At 48.7% G+C, this 19,244-nt stretch overlaps 8 protein-coding genes across 9 annotated transcripts; 6 read left to right on the forward strand and 2 right to left on the reverse strand.

Moving 5' to 3' along the window:
- Positions 1 to 601: 601 nt before the first annotated feature.
- On the forward strand, positions 602 to 1,024 carry PPTG_21275 (hypothetical protein; the record flags this gene model as incomplete). The annotated part of the gene is made up of 3 exons (XM_008896528.1): positions 602 to 711; positions 755 to 867; positions 906 to 1,024. 3 exons carry the CDS (start codon positions 602 to 604, stop codon positions 1,022 to 1,024), a joined length of 342 nt encoding a protein of 113 aa, XP_008894776.1.
- A 2,750-nt stretch (positions 1,025 to 3,774) lies between these two features.
- On the forward strand, positions 3,775 to 3,936 carry PPTG_03348 (hypothetical protein; the record flags this gene model as incomplete). Its single annotated transcript, XM_008896025.1, has 1 exon — positions 3,775 to 3,936. The coding sequence occupies one exon, from the start codon at positions 3,775 to 3,777 to the stop codon at positions 3,934 to 3,936; it is 162 nt and encodes a 53-aa protein (XP_008894273.1).
- A 2,274-nt stretch (positions 3,937 to 6,210) lies between these two features.
- PPTG_03349 (hypothetical protein) lies at positions 6,211 to 8,805 on the forward strand (the record flags this gene model as incomplete). The annotated part of the gene is made up of 5 exons (XM_008896026.1): positions 6,211 to 6,819; positions 6,882 to 7,069; positions 7,135 to 7,836; positions 7,921 to 7,989; positions 8,052 to 8,805. The coding sequence occupies 5 exons, from the start codon at positions 6,211 to 6,213 to the stop codon at positions 8,803 to 8,805; spliced, it is 2,322 nt and encodes a 773-aa protein (XP_008894274.1).
- A 90-nt stretch (positions 8,806 to 8,895) lies between these two features.
- Positions 8,896 to 9,639, forward strand: PPTG_03350 (hypothetical protein; the record flags this gene model as incomplete). Its single annotated transcript, XM_008896027.1, has 1 exon — positions 8,896 to 9,639. The coding sequence occupies one exon, from the start codon at positions 8,896 to 8,898 to the stop codon at positions 9,637 to 9,639; it is 744 nt and encodes a 247-aa protein (XP_008894275.1).
- A 4-nt stretch (positions 9,640 to 9,643) lies between these two features.
- On the reverse strand, positions 9,644 to 10,512 carry PPTG_03351 (hypothetical protein; the record flags this gene model as incomplete). Its single annotated transcript, XM_008896028.1, has 4 exons — positions 9,644 to 9,686; positions 9,757 to 10,166; positions 10,244 to 10,297; positions 10,357 to 10,512. The coding sequence occupies 4 exons, from the start codon at positions 10,510 to 10,512 to the stop codon at positions 9,644 to 9,646; spliced, it is 663 nt and encodes a 220-aa protein (XP_008894276.1).
- A 139-nt stretch (positions 10,513 to 10,651) lies between these two features.
- On the forward strand, positions 10,652 to 14,454 carry PPTG_03352. 2 transcript variants are annotated; one of them, XM_008896029.1, is made up of 3 exons: positions 10,652 to 13,401; positions 13,464 to 13,605; positions 13,669 to 14,454. In XM_008896029.1, the coding sequence occupies exons 1-3, from the start codon at positions 10,706 to 10,708 to the stop codon at positions 14,278 to 14,280; spliced, it is 3,450 nt and encodes a 1,149-aa protein (XP_008894277.1). In that variant the 5' UTR covers positions 10,652 to 10,705; the 3' UTR covers positions 14,281 to 14,454. The 2 variants fall into 2 exon arrangements, with proteins under 2 accessions (XP_008894277.1, XP_008894278.1); XM_008896030.1 differs by lacking the exon at positions 13,669 to 14,454 and having other exon boundaries at positions 13,464 to 13,666.
- PPTG_03353 (hypothetical protein) lies at positions 13,611 to 16,697 on the reverse strand. Its single transcript, XM_008896031.1, has one exon. It carries the CDS (start codon positions 16,508 to 16,510, stop codon positions 14,816 to 14,818), a length of 1,695 nt encoding a protein of 564 aa, XP_008894279.1. The 5' UTR covers positions 16,511 to 16,697; the 3' UTR covers positions 13,611 to 14,815.
- Positions 16,698 to 17,359: 662 nt separating this feature from the next.
- Positions 17,360 to 19,139, forward strand: PPTG_03354 (hypothetical protein). The gene has a single exon (XM_008896032.1). The coding sequence runs from the start codon at positions 18,075 to 18,077 to the stop codon at positions 19,002 to 19,004; it is 930 nt and encodes a 309-aa protein (XP_008894280.1). The 5' UTR covers positions 17,360 to 18,074; the 3' UTR covers positions 19,005 to 19,139.
- The last annotated feature ends 105 nt before the right edge of the window (positions 19,140 to 19,244 follow it).

Consider the following 19,244-nt stretch of genomic DNA (forward strand, 5'->3'; position numbering starts at 1 on the left):
TGCCCGGCTACTTCTTTCCCAGCTTGTTGACTTGAACAAGAGCTTGCCTGCACACTGCCCAGCTCTTTCACGGCCAATCAACAAATAACTAAGGTTCATTCTCATTTGAAGCGGAATTCGCGTGTTCGGTATCATATTATGTCTACGACGAAACAGTAAACCCCAACGAGAAATAGACCGCGTCAAGCCCCCCATACCGGACGCAACGAAACTTAGGTCAATGCCGTAGATGTAGGTCAGCACAATCGATCTCCAACGCATGTCGATAGAAATTGTCATCTTCTGGAATGTAGTTACACTGTCTTAAGAAAGACTTAGAGTGTGCGACTTTCGTTTGGCGCTTTACTACAGCCATTCAACAAAAACACTCATAAGACAACATTAACTCTTCGAGTAAATGGTAATCCAACGTTAATTCGACGATTACGGTAGGTAAATCAATGTTGGATTATTTTTCAAGATTTGCTAAAACAACGAGTTAGGACATCGTTTAGATAGAATAGAGAGGTTTCGCAGTCAGGTTTTCCATTCCCATTCCTTTAAACTGCTCCGCATTGTTTCATAAACGAAACTTTAGGCAGAACTCTGTCGAAATGTTCCTATGGAAAACAAAAATCTGAGGGAGACTTTCCACACACCGTTGGTCGGCAACCAAGCCTTCATTCCCTCTTCGCTACACAACTGCGTGCGAAAATATGGGCAGCTAAAAGCGTAAGAGCTATTCTAAAAAGAAGACGTGGTGTTGCTGCGCCAGGCCCTCGGATATCGGCCCTTTCTGGCCCAGCGAGGCAAAAATTATTGGCGCGTGGGATGCTCTCGCTGCCAAGCTGGTAGCAGAAGCCTCGTTTCTGCGGCTCAAGTTGAGTGGTAAGAATGCGCAGGCTCGTTTTGACAAACTTGTCAAGACGAGACGGAAGAAAACGAGAAGAGTATGGCAGTCTCGGGTGTTTCTGAGGAGGAGAGCGAGAGGGCTATCGTGCTCGACGAATTGATCGAGCTGGTCGACGACCACATTGAGTCTTGACGCAATCGAATTTGGCGGGGGTATGGGTGTAAGGCTGCAAAATCTCCGTTTATATTCGTCACCCCCACTCCCACACGCCTATGCTGTTGTGGGAACAGAAGAAGGAAAAAGGCATTTCGAAACCTCTCTAATGTGTGCAAAGCACAATAGAGATCTTTAGCAGTCTTACTGTGTGTTCTGTTTTCGATCGAATGTTCAGGCTACCAGATAATTACGAAAGACGTGTTTAGCTACTCTATTTTAGTTCGGTTTGTGCCAGATGCTGAAGACAATAAAGATAACATCGCCCTTCATCAAGAAATAACTCATTTTTGCACACGCAGAGCGCGGGGCTGAGTCTTGCATAAGATGGTGTCCCGGTTCACTACGATGGAAGATCTGAAGATGCTGCAGGAGTTGATTCGTGAGAAGCCGTTTGCAGCGAATGGCGGATCGACACTGGAGATATGATATAGTGTTGTTGCGGCTTTGGGCTCTGCCTTGAAAAAGAGATAAAAGTGAAGCAGATCCGCGACAGGTTAAATCTACTAAAAGCTCGCTTCAAGGAAAAGGAGCAACTTTCGGCGCTGGCAAGTGGTGTGGAAGAGTCCATCCATGCGGTTAACGTCCAAACTCACTACACAGACATTGATGGGTTGATCCAGGAGTATATGGAGCTAAAACAGCTTCACCATGAGACTAAAGCAGCTCAAAAGATTTCTAAAGAGAAGAAGAGGGAAGATCTTGCTAAGTGCGTCGCTGCTATAGTTGCCGAAAGCCGTCGTCGCCGAGCCGAACGTGACGAGCCCTCTCTCTACAACGACTCTGGTGACTCCAGTGTCACTCAAAGGGTTGTGTCGGGAACTGAAAGCACGATATCGACGGGTTCTAGCAGGCGATACAGCGAGGGGTTAAGCGCTCGAATGCGTTTTTAACGGAGATAAAAAGACAAGACGAGAAGTACAAAGATCAAATGGATTTAAAGCAGCGTGAGCTAGAGCAGGGACAAAAGCAATTTGAAGAAAGACTGGAATTTGATAAGAAACAAGCTGAAGACAGGCTTCAATTGGAGCAACGTATTCAACAAAGCAATCGGGAGATGATATTGGAGTGCGCTCAGATTTTTGGTGCTGCTTTGGCTAAGAGTTATCACTATGATGCAGACCCAAGACAATAATTTATATCTGGAGGAGACACACCGGAGTAGTCACTGGCTGTACTTCCACCACTAATGCATGTGATGCAATTTGTCATCAATACTCCAACTCGATACATCTGACCTACTGGCTGCGATCCTGTTCTTAAATTTGACTTCACCTCCAGAGCTTTCCAATACTTCACGATTTGAGCGTAGGACCACTCCACGGAAACCCGGATCTTACTCAACGCAGAATTGATATGCCGCTGTTCAGACGTCAAATTTTCAATAGCTCCTTCGAATGGGCTTTTCAGTACATCGTCACGTCCATAGGCGCAGTTTCCAAAAATTGGATACTCTCGAAAGCGTTCACGTTTCGGATAATTGTACTTAGGTCGGATTCACGATACATTTTGACGTCGTGATTTCTTCCAGGGTACGGACCATACAAATGTGAAATTAACACGTCAGGAGCGACTAGAGTTTCAACCTTCAGTGCATGTTTACGCTTGTGTCCATTGTATACAGATTGCTGGTCCAGATGCTTGTTTTTCTTTCGGCCTCGGCGACGAGGCGTAGGCCGACAGGTTCCTCTAACAGTACCGTCATTGAATGCCCAGATATTTGTATACGGACTGCCGACATCGAAAACAGCTCGAGCGTGTTCAGAGAGTCGAGTTGCTGCAATTTAATGGGCCAACAAAAGTAGATCGGCATATTCAGCTTCCAGTACGTCAAGTAGGTGGAGGAATACGTTGGACAGTCCGCTAGATGATCGCCCGAAAAACTCTCGCACATCCACCCAACGTACAGGAACTGCTAACTTGTACAGAACCACACAAAGAGCCTCAATACTGGCAGCTCTTGTCCACTCGCGGGTAACGATATCACCAATATTCATCAGCTGGACGAGAGTACACAACTCCGACTTATCGAATCGAAAGCGCCGTTTGCGCACCGAGTCGGATAAGGCATTGAAGTTGAATAATACTCGAAGTGCTTTAGAAAGGGCTGGCAGGCATGCCAATTCTGCAAGAATCATTGCAGCTTCAACGTAAAGATCGCCTTTCGAGCACGTTGTAGATGCTCCAGTAAGTAGGCTGTTTTGTAGTGACGGGGAACGCCACGAGTGACTGATCTGATGAACGACGTGACCTGGGAATCGGACTGAGCTTCTTCAGACGATGAATGCATTATTCTATCTTGATGCAGGCCGAAGAGGAGAATCAAAAGTGCCCGTCGGACCTAACATTTAGGTCGTTTGAGATAGAAGTTTAGCGGCGGCATACGGACCGTAAAATTTAGATCGATTACCGTAAAAAAAAAAACGGCTCTTCTTTCCGGTTCCGATTGAAGTAAACGGTCGAAATTCGCAGTTCGAAGAACTGTCGTTTGCCCACTATTTTTGGATGTCATGGAACGACATTCCAGCGACCTTCCACATACTCCACATCAGCGGATGTCATGGAACGACATTCGAGCGACTTTCCATATGCTCCACTCAGTGGATGTCGTGGAATGACATTCGATCGACCTTAGGCCTAAGAGTCCCGGGAGTCGCCCCTGACGCTCCGGATGATCTGTGAAGGACGTGGGCGCGGCCTTGTTGCGTGCACTCGCCTGTAGCGACGTGATGAAGCTACAGATCCAAGCGGACGAGAATGGTACGATCCTGGACTCCAAATTGGCTGTTCTCTGGTCTGTAGCCACTGAGTGGCTCAAGGGGAACCACGTGGAAGGGTGTGCGATGATCAAGAACACGGGCATCACGTCGCGTGTGAAGATGCCGGTTTGAGCATAAGGTAGTGATATCCAAATGAGCATGGGCCATTTACGATCACTAATGTAGTCGTTATTGTTACTATGCCAAGTAGCACGAAGTGGTGTAAAGTGATGCACCCGTGATGGTAAGGAATGGTAAGGAAACTGATGTTTGGCGCCGCAAGATCAATGGAATTGCGGACATGATGGATAAAAGGGTTCCAGACAACAAGGAGAGAATACAAAGGGCAGATGGATGATGGGCCTGAGAGAACACTGAACCTTTATTGTTGTAATTAAAGAGTTTAATTGACGAACTAAGTCGAGACAACGCCAAATTGCAGGTATATTACGTACTCAACCGACACGACTGGAGCACAGTGGTGTGTTTCTGAAGATATCGACGAAAGGGCTGTATGAAAACTTTCACTTAGGCTGCGCGAATGGTACGTGTATGATGTGGTTTCTGTTGATCACTCCTTTTCGTATGAAGCAATGAGGTAGCGGGTGGTCTCGGCCGTTCGAAACAGTACAATAGGAATGATCGTTAAGGTTCCTTCCAAACCACCCCAATACGGGATGTTACGGATAAATAGGGGTCCAAATGCTGCTTCGTTTTACAGTCATTAAGGCGCTGCACTCTTCCCCGTGTTTTATTACGCTCAATCATACGCAAAAACTTCTATTTCTCTCCCCAAGGCCCCAAGCGGAGAAAAACGACACCTCGCGGTCAAGCTCCAGCAACTACTGATAGTGTCCGCTGTAAGCTCAACAATATTGAAAGTCCAAGGTGAAGCATTGTATTCGATAGTTGTTGTAGGTTGGAAATTTCCTGTTGCTCTTGTAAAGAAACCCCAGCAGATGTATCTGCTTGTTTCTCGGGTAGTTTCTCGGCATGATTTTACAACGCTATTGGTGTTTACGAACGATTTGGCAGTCTGGTCAAGGCCCCCATCGGCTGCTCTTACTGAAGAGCAACGTTTGCAAGTGTCAGAACTTAAAAACCATGTGCGTATGTTTCGTTGGTATACTATTGATCAGGTTAATAACGGAATGCGAGTGTAATTTAAAATAATCCAGTCACCTGATTTACACAAGTACGGAACGAATTCCGGCATGGACAAAGGAGCTCAAGCATCTAGGGACAATGTAAGATGTGTAGTAACAAAATGCTGAGCTCAACAGTACGACAAACGTTAACATGTGTTTGGTGTCTACATGTAGTCAAATCGAAGGCAAATATGGTAAACCAAATTTGTCGAATCGATCTTTTCAGCGATTTACCAAGACTTACCATGATTCAACTTGGAATTCACGAGAACGTCACGAACTTTCCTCCTTTCACTGGAGTCCCACAACTACAGAGCTTCGTCATTGCCTGGATGCCTCACTTGCGCATATTACCCAGTTTTGACGCGGTACCGAAGTTAAGCCGCCTCGTCCTCACTTTAATCCCAACACTGGAGCAAATCCCCGACCTGTCCCCGCTTCGGAACCTTGTGGAAATGGTCATTTACAGACCAAACTATGTCTGTTGCAATGGCTATATGGGGGAGTGCGCTTTAAACCATAGCTCTTGTCAAGCGAATTCCATTACGGACACACTTGCTACAACATGCCTTCACAATGACACAAATTCTACCTCTCCATTCACACCATTTCGAGGGAGCATAGGTACCCAGAATGCGCTCGAGAAATTCTCTTCAAGTATTTGTCAAGAATCACCATTTGACGGGGTTAACTTTTCTACTTTTCCGACCAAAGAGACGATTGATATGTGTGGTGGAAAGAGGTTCCGACGGTGTGAATACCCACCCAACAGAACTGGCATCTGCTACAAGGCTCGATTTCAGGTTCTTTCTTGCCTCTCCAATGACAACTATATTGCCTTGCGCCGCTTGCAAATTGAAAGAGGTGTAGGACCAACGTGTGATCCAGTTGAAGAGATATGGCTTGGCTGCAACGGGTAATGATAAAAGCACGAGCTTCGATTTTTTCGAGTAATCTAAGATACCACCTCCATCGGAGGCACTTAGTTTAACTGGAAGCGCTCTAGATTTTTGTTATCCCTTATAAGAATTCTTCGTCTTGAGACTTCACCACAACTATATTGGCAAATTCAAATCAGCTATCTGCCCAGAACCACCAGTATTGCTGGACGAGAGAAAAATAACACAATATGAGAGCATACAAATAATTTACGAACTTTTAGTACTTCACTTACCTTAAGTATTTTTTAGTGTAGTACAAAAATACATCAAGGTTCTCCTTAGGTACAGTTGCTAGACACTCTATCATAGAGTTAGTGATGACGGGGATAGCTCCTGGTGCCACGATTGCCAACCGGACTGGTGTGGCCAGACAGGCTGGTGTTCAAGCATCAACTGGCCTCGAAGACCATATACGTGATGTGAAACGCAACCAAATTCTTCCTAACGGACCAAGTGTACAGCAGCTTAAGCTAGATACTAATCCAAATATCCGCCACACGACAAGCCGACATCCCTCGTTTCATGGTGCTTTTGGGGTTCTGGGTATTCCGATGATGGCCATTCTTATTGTGTGTCTCGCATGGACTACGTGGCTCATTATCCTAGCATTGGCTCCGAACGAGACAGCAAATGCTCTGATGAACACTGGTGAATACGACAACGGGAGATTCTGGTATATCACTGATGCAAATCCAAGTATGATACAAGCAGGAGCTATGGGTTTGATGGTCGTGGATATTTGCTATCTTTCGGTGATATCAAGAGCGTTGTTGTGGCGAAATGTGCTTGTTTCTTCGAGTTCTCGCAGTAAATCAAATCATTGGGCCTCGTCAAGGATTTTAAGAGTCATTGGCCCAAGTTACAAACGTGGTCGTCAAATGTGGAAAGATCTCACATCATACGAGGGTAAAAATCGCAAGCGTTGGGTAAGTAACTTATGAATTCATCTGAGCATAGAGTCTTTGAGTTCTTACTTTTGAACTTGTAGAATGCTTTTCTCAAGTTGATTGATTTAGCTATGGAGACAGCCATGCTACGTCAGTTGTTACAAAATGGGAGCCCCGCCAGTCTTACGTACGGTTTTGCAGGATTTCTAGCAGTAAATGCGCTATCGTCCGTTGTAAATGTGCTCACTGACCGGTTTTCTGCTTTGACGGAGATATTTATCGACTCCATGTATGTAAAAAAAATTAAACTTTGATGATGATGTCGATCATGTACTAACTTGTGATTGTATCCAGTTTTGACTTGGCTGCAGCAGTTTTGTTTCCGATTTTGACGCTAGTCTATTGCTACTACAACTTCGACTTCGATCGTGAAGTTTATCTTTCGTACTTGGAGATACTGCCAGTCGGTAGCTTTGAACACAACGCTCGATCATTTGCCGATCCATCGGAAATGGCACTTTTCCGCGTGATTTTCGACTCTCTTCGCATCAGCTCGCCAATGGATTTTGCAATACGCATCAGCATGAACTTAGCCTTGTGCTACCGGTTTGAGCGTGTTCTGAAGGCTCTGATCTGGACCAGATACCGTGAATACGCATCAAGAGGAGTCAAGAAAACTGTACCAATTACCACGGCTCCAATCTCACAGAACGCAGTTCCAAAGGTTGTTGGGGTCGTGTATGTGGCAGCAATCCTAGCCATTTTACTATCAACTCATAAAGCTATTAACGATTCGGCGTCATTGTGCGCGTCACATCCAGAATGTGTCGTCTACGCGCATCGATGGCAAACCAGCGATGAACATTGTCCTTGTCTTATCCTAATTGATGTCGACCTAGCGCCAAAGACGTACGATCAATGGGTGAATGCAGTTAGCACATATCACAAGGTTAAAGCTCTTGCAGGAGCTGGAGCGCTCACATCGATTCAAGTTGTTAATCGCCAACTGAAAGAATGGCCAGAGGAGCTGCGCAGGTGTCAAGGACTCAAAACAATGTACGTCTAACTGAAAAATGCTTCAAATACGTGTTTTGAAAATGTTACTACGTTGGTCTAATCCGATACTGCCAATACCGCTAGCCAACTCATCTACACAGATGTTGAGAACGTTCCAGCTTGGGTGAAAGAATTCCGTAGCCTTGAAACAATGTACGTATCAACAAGAGAAAAAAAAAATAGCCCTCAGCTAACTTTTTTGTGATTTGTTACAGTCACATTGAAGGTCGATATGGTACTACCAACTTACTCGATCTTCCAGAAGATATGTTTAGTGATCTTCCACAACTATCGTTGATACATTTGGGTATCCAAGTCAATCTCAAAACAATTCCCTCTTTTACAGGAGTCCCAAACCTGCAAAGTTTCACGTTAGCGTGGACAACTCAAGTTCGTGAACTACCGAGCTTCGAGAACGTACCGAAGTTAAGTCGACTCGCCCTGGTATTGCTTCCCAGACTCGAGCGGATTCCTGATTTAGCTTCGCTGGAAAATATCGAGGAATTCGTGATTTTCCGACCGAATCATGTCTGTTGCAACGGCTTCATGGGCCCATGTAACTTGAGCCACGTTAGTTGTCAAGCCAATACGTTACTGGGTACATCTCCAGCAACATGTCTGATGAACGATCAGAACTCAAATCTGCCGGTTACCCCCTTTCTGGGGAGTGCTGCAACTCAGAAGGTGTTCGAAGACTTTGCTCCATGCATTTGTCAAGAAAATATTTTCGACAAACTCAAACTTTTGCAGTTCCCGACGAAAGAAACAATCGAGATGTGCGAAGGAAAACCATACCGACAGTGTCGATTTCCTGGGAACATCACGGGAATCTGCTACAACTCCAGATTTCAAGTTCTAGCCTGTATGCCCGACGAGAACTACATCGCATTACGACGGTTTGAGATTGCCAAGGGAATCGGACAAGCATGCAATCCAGCAGTAGAGAAATGGCTCGGTTGTACAGTATAGTAAAAAAAAAAAAGAGAGAGAGAGAAGCAAATACTAGTACCCGGATCGTTGTTACTTGTAACGCTTGAGTGTCCCTTTATAACAAGAGGCATGCGAGCCGTGTACAAGGGTGAATTGGTAGAAGGGATTCGACAGGGCAAAGGAGAATTGACCTTTGTAAACGGAGACAAGTACGAAGGTGAGTTCTTCCAAGGATTCCGACATGGGCATGGGGTATTGACCTCTCATCGCGGCACGCGGGTATACGACGGAGACTGGCGTCGGGGTGAACGGCATGGTATCGGCAAAGAGAGGTGGTTAACTAGTGGCGATCGATACGAAGGCGAGTACCAACACGACGTCTTCCACGGTAAAGGTGTGTTCACACGAGGATCTAGTACAAGTAAATACGATGGGGAGTTCCAGAACGGTCGTCGCCATGGATATGGTCGCATGGAATTCTCTGCTGCAGCCAACAAAAGCACAGATTCCAGTGCTTTAAAGAAGATCGTTGGTGCAATGGCGACTGGATCGGGTGCTGGGCTTGCCGTCTACGTGGGTTCTTGGAAAGATGGTCGGATGCACGGGTCAGGTAAATATACGCGTGGAGATGGCAGCTTCTATGAAGGTTCATGGCGTGACGGACTAGCTCATGGCTTCGGAAAGGAGCTGATCATGGCTACTGGCGAAATATACGAAGGCACTTGGCACGCTGGATTTCGGCATGGAGACGGGACTGTTACACGTAATGGTTCGAGACGTAAGGGGTTCTGGGAAATGGGTCAACGCATCAAATGGACAGCAGCAGAGCTTCCGGTGCAAAAGGGTAAGGCAGTCAATACAATGAATACATAAGTTGCTACTTTTTGGCTATCTTGGCACCTTTGGGACCTCTTCGACGCCTGTACAAGCATCCAGTAGTTAACTATAATAAAAAATAATGTTAGAAAGAAATAGCCATGCATCACGTACGTGGTTCCAGTAGGCATGTGTCTCCTCTTGAGCAGCATTGGATTTACTGCTGCAATCGTCCCATTATCCGAGTTTTGGGATCCCATAGAGACGTTCTTGGTCTCTTGGCCGCCTAATAGACTGGTATTATGGTCTCCTACCTCCACAGTTGCAGTAGCGGCAATGTTTTTCTTCCCTTTATCTGCTTTCTGCTGCTCTGACAGCATTGGTTGCGGTGGCTTAGCGTGGATGCTACTTAGTAGATCCACTAGACTCTGTGGCGCGTTTTGGGCCACTATAGACAGCTGAAAAACTCCCTTTCGAGAGATCGTGGGGCTGAATTTGTACGTAAGCGACAGGAAAACCTCCTTCACCGTATCGCTCTCCGTCTCGATCTCCACATCCACACACGCACACTGCTCCAGAGCTTTCTGTGGCCAATTGGCAACATTAGGTAAATATTTCATTCAACTACACGTAATCAGTTAAAAAGTGAAGATGAACGCACCACTAGCAGTGCCTTGAATGTGTGGACGTCCATCTCGAGCCCCAGTTCCTCGCTCTACAGCAGCAACAGCTTTAGATCAATGCACGATTGGAAATGCCATTGCCGTCTCTTACGTGCTGCTTCAGCGCATCCGCGTCCACTTCGAGCTGTGCCACCACATTCGTCGTATGTGTTACCACCGCAGTAAATACAAGCGTATCCACTGCCTCCTCTCGCGCGAACAACAGCCACTTTCCGTCGCCGTCACCTGCATACGAGCGCGGTATCATTTTGAACCCACTTCACATCAAACATGTGATGTACCTAACTCCGACTAGCCTTTATTGGTGTAGAAAACATAACATTATGTGTTGTACACATAATACAAAACAAGTACTTTCTTGAGTAAAAAAGCACTTTGCTGTACTGCAATACCGAGGCTGTGTCAGGTAACCGAGCCAAGTTATTCGACTAGTTGTGACGATGAGCGGTGACGCCGCCATGATCGCCGAGGTGGAAGGCGCGCTGCGCCGCCTACTGGACCCCACGACGCCCCCAGGCGACAAGCAGCAGCTGGAGGAGCAGCTCACGCGCTTCAAGGAGACGCCCGCGGCCTGCTTGCCCGTGCTCTTCCAGCTTCTATCCACCTCCCAGAACGAATACGCGCTCTGGTTCGCCGCCACGACGCTGGAGGAATATGTAGCGAAGAAATGGGTCCACTTCCCGGCCTCAGAGCAACTGCGTATCCGTCAGTTCGTATGGGACTATCTCTTGGCGTCTTCTAGCTCCTCTGGAGGCGCCCAGATCGCCTTCGTGCGGCGGAAGATGAGGAAAGTACTAGCAGATATCGCCAAGATCCAGTGGCGTAGCGCGGAACAGGGAGACGCCACATGGCCGGACTTTATGAGCCAAATAGAGGCTTTAATCGTCGAGGAGAGGACCAGAGAGAGCGGTCTGGAGCTGCTCAGTGTCGTCGTGGAAGAGTTTGGACGCGATGACGCCACGGTGATGGCTACAATTAAGAAACAAGCCAAAGCCAGATTAATAGCTCAGTTGCCGAGTGTATTGGTGCTGTTAGCGAACACTTTGAAAGGATGTAGCCATCTCCTACAGGTCGGAGAAGCTCAAGTGGTTGTGGACCAGGATCGAGTGGCAAATGTGGCGTTGACCACGTTGAATAATTTGATCACGTGGGCTCCAGTGGCTGAGCAGGTGAACGACGCGTGGATTAATCTGCTGTTCGAGCTGGCCAGGAACTGGGAGAGCGTGTTTGCCAGGGGGTTTACGTCCCACATGTGTGTGTCGAGTACGACGGCGCTGCAGTGTCTGGCCGAGCTGATGAGCAAGAGATTTGCACCTGCAAGAGTGGATGAAATAGTGGGCCACGTGATGTTTGGGCTGTGTCCGTTGCTACAGAAGACGGTGGAGGATCAATTGATTGGCCGAGCGACGGAGCAGTATCTGGACAAGTTGAGTGTGTTCGTAGAACTGTTTCTAACCCAACACTTGAAGAGACTGGAGAACCCAAAGTATGGAGATATCCTACCGACTTTTCTGCAGTCGGTGCACGCTTTTACGACGAAACAGCCTCATATTGAAGGGTTTTTGAACTGTTTGAGAGTGTGGGAGGTGTTTGTGTCGTATATTGAGGAGATTGAGCAGAATGAAGGGGCGGCGAATGAACGAGTGAGAGCAGTATTGACGGCATACGAGAAGGGGCTTGTTGCTGTGATGCTGCATCTTGTGGAGCGTGTGAGGTACGAGTCGAATCGTAGCCAACTGGACGAGTTGGATGACGGTGATGACGCTGGAACCCAGGGAGATCACGAGGATGCAGACAATAGCGCTGCCTTTGACTTAGAGGGTACAGGTGGCGCTTATGGCCAAGGCTCCCTACAGGACTTGGCGCAGATTAGAACGGATGTTGCAAGCGGGAATGCCTCTGGTGGTTCGGCTACGATGGTCGAGCTCTCTGAGAGGAAGCAGTTTGTTGTGGACTGTATTGCACTGATTCGTCGTATCGCGGCGCTGCCTTCTTGTGCGCCTCCTCTGCTGGAGATAATGCTGCCTAGAGTGCAGAATACTGTTGAGAAGGTGTTGTTCCACATCCACGAGATGCCCGTGATCGCGCAGCAGTCGGAGCAGTGGGAACAGCAACGCTGTGTGATTCGTGACTTGACCGTCAACTGTGCGATCCTCTCCGGTGTGTGCGCTAACTACTACAGCATCAGCGACGAGATGAATCAACAAATGGCTGGCTGGCAGATCTTGCACTTGTTTATCAAAATGTCGGAGTATATGGTGCAGCACAGACTGCACACTCGCGGTGACGCCTTTGCCGAGTTGCAGTGCGAAGCGCTCACGAGCATCAGGTTCTGTTTGAGCTGCATTCCATTCGTCATCAAAAGCGGCGCTAGACAAGACGTGCTGAATGCCTCGGAGAGTGTGCTTCAGGTGCTTCTCCATACACTGGACACGAGTATTGTGCCGTCTCCACTTGCTGTGATGCAGAACTCGATGCAGCTGCTCGCGAACCTCGGCTTTGTGTTATCGTACGAAGACATGGTGCAGATCCCATCCATGAGCCAGCTCGAGGCCCACATTCACCAGTTCAGTCTGCATCTACCGCTAGCGATCCAAGGAGACCTCTATACTTCGATGTCCAACTCCATTCTCAACTCTGCGATCTCATTACGAGGCAGCAGTGGCGTCTCAAATGGGCCCCAGCCATGGGAGACCGCCTATGGCTCGTTGCTGGTTCCTATTCGCGAATCTATCGATCAATCCGCTGTGACGTTGCATCAAAACGAGCAGCGCGTTCTGGAGCACGCTATGGTTGCTCAACTGAGACGAGACTGCTACTTGGTGCGTTGTCTCGCTCGATCTGTCGAGACAAAGCCCAAGGTGGCCAAAGACGCGTTCTTCTCTGTGTTCCAGAGTTCGTTCCCGTCGCTAATGGCTCTGCTGACGACGTACTTCACTACTATCCGGAAGATGGCGGCGTCGAATACTCCGCAGTCCAAGAACCAGATCAAAAGTGCGCTCAAAGTGGTCAACGAGATTGTACGACTGTACGCGCAGCTACTCAAATCTATCCGAAAGGAGATGCAGAAGGAGACGGTGTCCGAGATCATGCGCACGTTCGTGGAGATCTTTAACGACTCGCAGCTTTCAGGAGTGTACGTTGCTTTCTTTAGTGTTTTCTCAATGTTGGAGACTAATCCTATTGTGCTGAATGCAGATTATACAACCAAGGAAATGCTGGCCTGATGGTTCTCTGCGGCTTTTTACAGCTCCTGAAGATCGTCGTCGAAGAACCGACTTCCGTCTTCTCCTCATTCTTGCAGAATATCCTTGATCTGTGCTTTGGGCCGCTTAAAGAGGTACGTGGAACATGTTGCACGCTGTTTAATTCATTAGTTAATAGTTAAATTATGTTGTTTTAGGTTATCTTTTCTCACCCAGAAAGCGACTCGGTCATCTTGGGTTATTTTGTGGCTTTGGTGGAGCAGTTATTGGAGAAACATTACCGCTTCTTCATCGTTTACTCGGGTCAGTTTACTCCTGATGGCGCACGTGAGCGCGGATACGCGTCGGAGCAAGCACACACGTATTTCCTGTCCATTTTCCAGAGTCTGGCGAGTGTTTTGAGCCGCGAAGGGTCCAATCTGGCACCGCGTATCTGTAAGCAGGTGCTGGGATTGCTGGATCGGGTTGATAAAGCCCAGGGACTGTTTGCCTTTACAGGATTCCAGAGCGAACTGCGCATGGGATTCCTCTCGACATTGATGAACATTTTGACGCGCGGCGAGATGAATTTGCTGCAGGACGAAGTTATCCAGTTGCTGCACCGAGTTGCGGCTGTGGACTTTGCCTCGTTCTACCAAGTGTTTCTAAATGGCTACATCAAGGAGATTCTGACGCAACCACAACTTGAGGCAGCGTCCAAGATGGAAGGCGAGTGCTTGCAGTGGAGCGGCCAAGTTGACCTGCCTACTTTTTCACAGGAAGTAGTTGCCTTTTTGAACGATCTGAAGGTGATCAAGGCACAAAACTAGCAGCAATTATCGCTGGATGAATAGAAATCCGCCCTTTGTACCTCTTTTTTTGGTTTTATCGATACTGGTATCCGCAAACATCGATGACTTTACGAAGTTGCCGCTCTAGCCACGTGGAGACTTGCCGGCAAGCCACTGGCAACGAAAGTTCACCCTGAACCGCTACAGCCCAGAATGGTGCTTGGGCTTCGTCGTTGCCCGGATGTGCTGCATCGGACCGTCGTGTTCGCACAGATCCGCTTTCGGTGCGTGATCTGCTTGTAAGAACCAACCAAGCACCATTTTGTCGAATGGATCTGCTGCAACTTGAACCAGTCAACCGTACAGTTTCGCCAAACAGTCTGCACTGCAACTTCAAGCCTTGTCGAACACAAACGATGCGTGTTTCCGATCAGAATCTGCGACGAGGCAAGGTATTGAGGGTTTGCAAACTTTTTGTACTGTTACAAAATGACAACACGATTTTTTTTTTTCATGATCTCAGAAATTCTCCATGGTGGCGGTGGAGTCGAAAAAGGGAATGGGTGACTTTTAGCTACATGATACAGCACTCGCCTTCAGCTTCTTCCTCTGCTTCCTCGGCCTTGTCTTTTGCTGCAGCTTCACGGCGTTTCTTGTGACTCGATGCCTCCTTACACGGACACGGGAGACTAGCAGCCACACCGGCGAAATAGCAGCGACCGCAGTCGTTGCAGTGCACGTCACGATGGTCGCAGCATCGCTTGCAGATCGCACAGTGGTTACGCGGGGTACGCTCGCTGTCCAGCAGTTTGTTCATGCACCACGAAAAGTCGTAGCGACGCTTGCAGGAGTTACACGTGTAACCCTGTACGCAGTCCACGACCTTGATGGTAGCTTCACAGCACGGCACAGACACAGGCTCCTGTAACCGCACCACCATATCTCGGGTCTTAGACACATTGTGCATGAAGCAGTCGTCCTTAAACAGTGCGTCGATGTCTGCACCTGCCGCTTTGACCATCAAGAAGGGGTTCTTGCAGGACGTGCAGCGACACGAGGTGCCACACATTCCTCCTTCCTTGACACAGGCACAGCGGCCATTCCTGCATCCTCCAGTGCATCTGCACGACACCACACGAGGTACAGAGGGAGCGCTAGTACGCACTACATGGTGATGATGAGTCTGCTGGGGAGCTTGGGGCGCTGGCATCTTGTACGTCGGCTCTGTCGCCCTCACACTCGTAGCGGCCGGTGATCGCACGTGTTGCACGGTTCTATCGTCCGGTTTGGGTGCAATGTGCACCATTCTCTGGTGGTTTGGCACGTAAGGAGGTACAGCCGGAGCTGGAGGCATGATAGGAGGTGCCATGCCTTGATTCAGAACATTCCAGTAGTTTGGCATAGCTGACGCTGGTGGGAATTGCTGAGAAGCGAAGTTGTTCGGTACGGCGTAACTCGGTGTAGCCATAACCTCCTGCTTGTCTCCACTATCCACTAGTTCATCCAGCTCCATCCCCATCGGTTCATCTCCACCAGTTTCCTGCTTCATCGACGACAACTCGAATCCTGGAGAAGAACTCAAATCATCCAACGCAGCGAGTTCCATGTCGGTGTCAAAATCTGACTCGAGGAAGGACATTAACTGGTCGTCTAGAGCAGCCACGTCCGCTTCAGGACGGGGCAGTTGCTGAGATTCGCGCATTAACTGGAGCGGCTCGTCGTCAATCTCGGCCATAATAGCCTCCAGTTCGTCCTGTACACCAACAGTTTGGGCCAATTGCACCTTGTCCACAACTCCGCGACATAGCGGACAGGAGCGGTTAAGTCGGAACCACCGCAAGAAACAGTTCGGGTGGAAAGTGTGGCCACATGACGAGATTTGCGCGTACGCGTTGGCGCTCAGACACACCGAACATTCGCGGTACGAGTGAGGCATACTGGCTGTCTGCTTACGGATGGCGTTGCAAGCCCTGGCGATCTCCGCTTCAAAGAGGTCTACGCCACCATTGGGCCGGGCGTTCTCGCTTGAATAATCGCGAGGGCGCTTGCCAGCGAACGTCATGTTGTTGGCGGCATTGCTTTTACCGTAGACCTGAGGTTGAGCCTTGTTAGTGTTGCTGTAGCCACCAAGAGTTTGCTGAGATGTGGGCACGTGCTGACCGTTGCTCTCGTAGATGTAGCGAAGACTCGAGTCGGCGCAGAAGACGCTGCCCGAACTCTGTTGGCCCCAGCCGTCGGCTAGGACGCGCTGCTGCTGCATGCCGTCCATGATTCGTTGGCTATCTTGACTTGACTATAATGTCCGCGATACCTTACACGACCGCCACGCTCGGAAGGAATTCTAAAATGAAGAGAAGCAACCCGACGCCTAAAAAGGAGCGGGGATGCATAGTGAAAGCCTATGCAAGGATTGCTGGTCTGTCGCTGGAACTTCTACACCCATCAGGTATTGCGTGTGGTCCAGAAATGATGTGACGAGCGCCTGGAAGTTTGCAGCTCACGGCAATCCTCACGTCGGATCCAGTTATGTGTTATAAGAGGTTGAAAAACAAAAGGGAAATGTTGAATTGGTCTGAACTGGTCATAGCAGGTTTTCTGTTTTGGCTAATTATGAAAGGGTATTGGAATATACAGATCTCAAGAGAAATGTTTGAAAACTGGAAAAGTAGTACCACTCCTTCAACATGGAATATCCGGCTCGCCAACGTTTATGTAGCGTCCTATACTCAAATGAAGTGAAATGAGCCTGACGCCATTGGGAACACCTATCCCGCAGTTCCAGAAGCCAAAGGCCCGAAAAGGCTACATGCAGCTGACTGGCACGCATGAAGCGCAAGCTGACGGCATGTTGCCGCCGATCGATTCTCGGAGGTTTCCTGCGAAAATTAATGGAGTACCTGCAAAAATTGTTAACTGCAAGAAATCATCAAATCACCGACAGTCGACATTCGTGCTGTCGCCGACAGTCGACATTCGTGCTGTCGCCGACAGCACGAAGTAATAATTATCCGGATCCGGATACTTCTTCAACTCAGATCGAAACCGATTGAAACCGATTGAAACCGATTGAATCCGAGTCGGTTTCTGGGTCGGTTGTACCGGCTCAAACCGATTGAAACCGACTCAAACCGATTGAGCCGACTGAAAGCGCATGTTCTTCAGTAGGCGCTGCTGCATTCCTGGAGTGCATGTAGTTGGGAGTGGTAAATACAAGCACCGCCCAACTTGTACGTCTACCTCGGGAATTGGTTTTTGCTCAATATATCGAGTCAATATCAAGCAAACACAGCGCAATGATCATGGGCACATAATCCAAATCGCAACGACACACCTGCGACAACGTCCACCGCCCCTGCAGGGTACATAAAGGTAAGACCGGTGTGATGTCCATCAGTCCTTGATGCATGATCATCAATCTTCGAGACTTGGGGCTCCTGCAGCAAGAGTCCTGCTACGTTACCAGTGTACATGTACCGTACTGCAAACCAATAGGCCACAGTCGCGAGGGGAAAGGTAAAGCTGAAGCGAAAAGATGGTACGGCAACGCCTGTACACCAAGCAGCGCGATCCAAGTTCAACGCAACTTGTAGTCTACACGTTGTAGAGAATTCCGTTGACAAAGGACCCTTGTACATGCACGACATGCTATCGTATGAGCAACCCACGCCAGTCTGAATCCCAGCGGTCCATCGAAGTAAGACCGAGAGAGACGCTACGTTCGGGCGCAGAGATGGGCTGGGTGTCGATGGCACAATCGCCATTGCTTGACCAACTCTCCTCTCCAGTCTTATTCTCCTTTTGGCGCTCTCCTCCGTAAGAAGCTGCGAATCAAGATGCGTGTCGACGTCGAGACAAATGGTGACGCTACACCTTCCCACACGGCGTTTAGCCGCTTCTCGCACACCGCGCGCAAGTTTATCGACCGCTGTGAGCGCTCGTTGCACCACACGAACCGCAGCCAGTACTTGCGTGACGAACAGCACCACAGGAAATGGTTTGTCACCAATAGCGCGCACGTCCGCGAGTGCCTCGCCGAGCTTTTGGGCACTTTTGTCATGATCTGCTTCGGTATGGGTGTCAACAACCAAGTGAGTCTGTCCGAGGAGACCAACGGCACGTGGCTCAGCATTAACATGGCGTGGGGTATTGGTATCCTTATGGCTGTTTACTGCTCTGAAGGCGTCAGCGGCGCGCATTTGAATCCGTCCGTCACGCTCGCACACTGCGTGTATGGCCGTCTACCATGGTGGAAGATGCCGGGTTACTGTCTTTCGCAGTTGGTTGGCGCTTTCGTTGGAGCTGCGGCTATTTACCTGCTCGACTACCAGAAAATTCAGAAGATCGATCCAGATCTGGAGACCACGCAGAGCAATTTTGCCACCTACCCAAGCGACGACATTAGCAATTACACGGCGTTCTACACGGAGGCACTGGCCACAGGAATGTTGCTGCTTTGCATTTATGCGATCACGGACCAAAACAATCGTTCTCCGGGTACGGTAGGTACGCCGTTTGCCTTTGCGTTGATGATCATGGCGCTTGGAATGAGCTTCGGCATGAACACCGGCTACGCGATGAACCCAGCGCGTGACTTTGGTCCTCGTTTGTTGACGTACGTGGTGGGATACGGCTCGAAGGTTTGGACGGCAGATCACTATTACTTTTGGATTCCAATTGTTGCTCCACTTGCTGGTGGTGTGATCGGCGCTGGTTTGTACACGGTTTTGGTCCAGATTCAACATCCTCACGAGCATGAAATGTAATTTTTGCCGTTTGAGAGTGAGCACTCGAAGAAAATGGGTATTGATAAAACTGTAGCTCCGATAAGCAGGTCACTGCGATAATTTCCAATGGAGCATTTCTGTTTCCAACAATTGAATATGCGATTGATTCGGAACAATTTTCCCAGGTTTCTCAAAGCAAATCATACGTCTACCAATCCATTTGACATGTGAGTTGATACGCGAAGTGTTTCCGAAGATACAGGTGAGCGGGGGGGGGGG

Source organism: Phytophthora parasitica (genome assembly GCF_000247585.1).
Source record: "Phytophthora parasitica INRA-310 unplaced genomic scaffold supercont2.4, whole genome shotgun sequence".
In the NCBI taxonomy this organism is placed as follows: domain Eukaryota; phylum Oomycota; class Peronosporomycetes; order Peronosporales; family Peronosporaceae; genus Phytophthora; species Phytophthora nicotianae.

Coding starts and splice junctions, on each gene's coding strand:
- PPTG_03352 (XM_008896029.1), top strand. CDS start 10,706: ATGAGCGGTGACGCCGCCATGATCGCCGAGGTGGAAGGCGCGCTGCGC. Junction 13,402..13,463: donor GACTCGCAGCTTTCAGGAGT/GTACGTTGCTTT, acceptor TGCTGAATGCAG/ATTATACAACCAAGGAAATG. Junction 13,606..13,668: donor GCTTTGGGCCGCTTAAAGAG/GTACGTGGAACA, acceptor ATGTTGTTTTAG/GTTATCTTTTCTCACCCAGA.
- PPTG_03353 (XM_008896031.1), bottom strand. CDS start 16,510: ATGGACGGCATGCAGCAGCAGCGCGTCCTAGCCGACGGCTGGGGCCAA.
- PPTG_03354 (XM_008896032.1), top strand. CDS start 18,075: ATGCGTGTCGACGTCGAGACAAATGGTGACGCTACACCTTCCCACACG.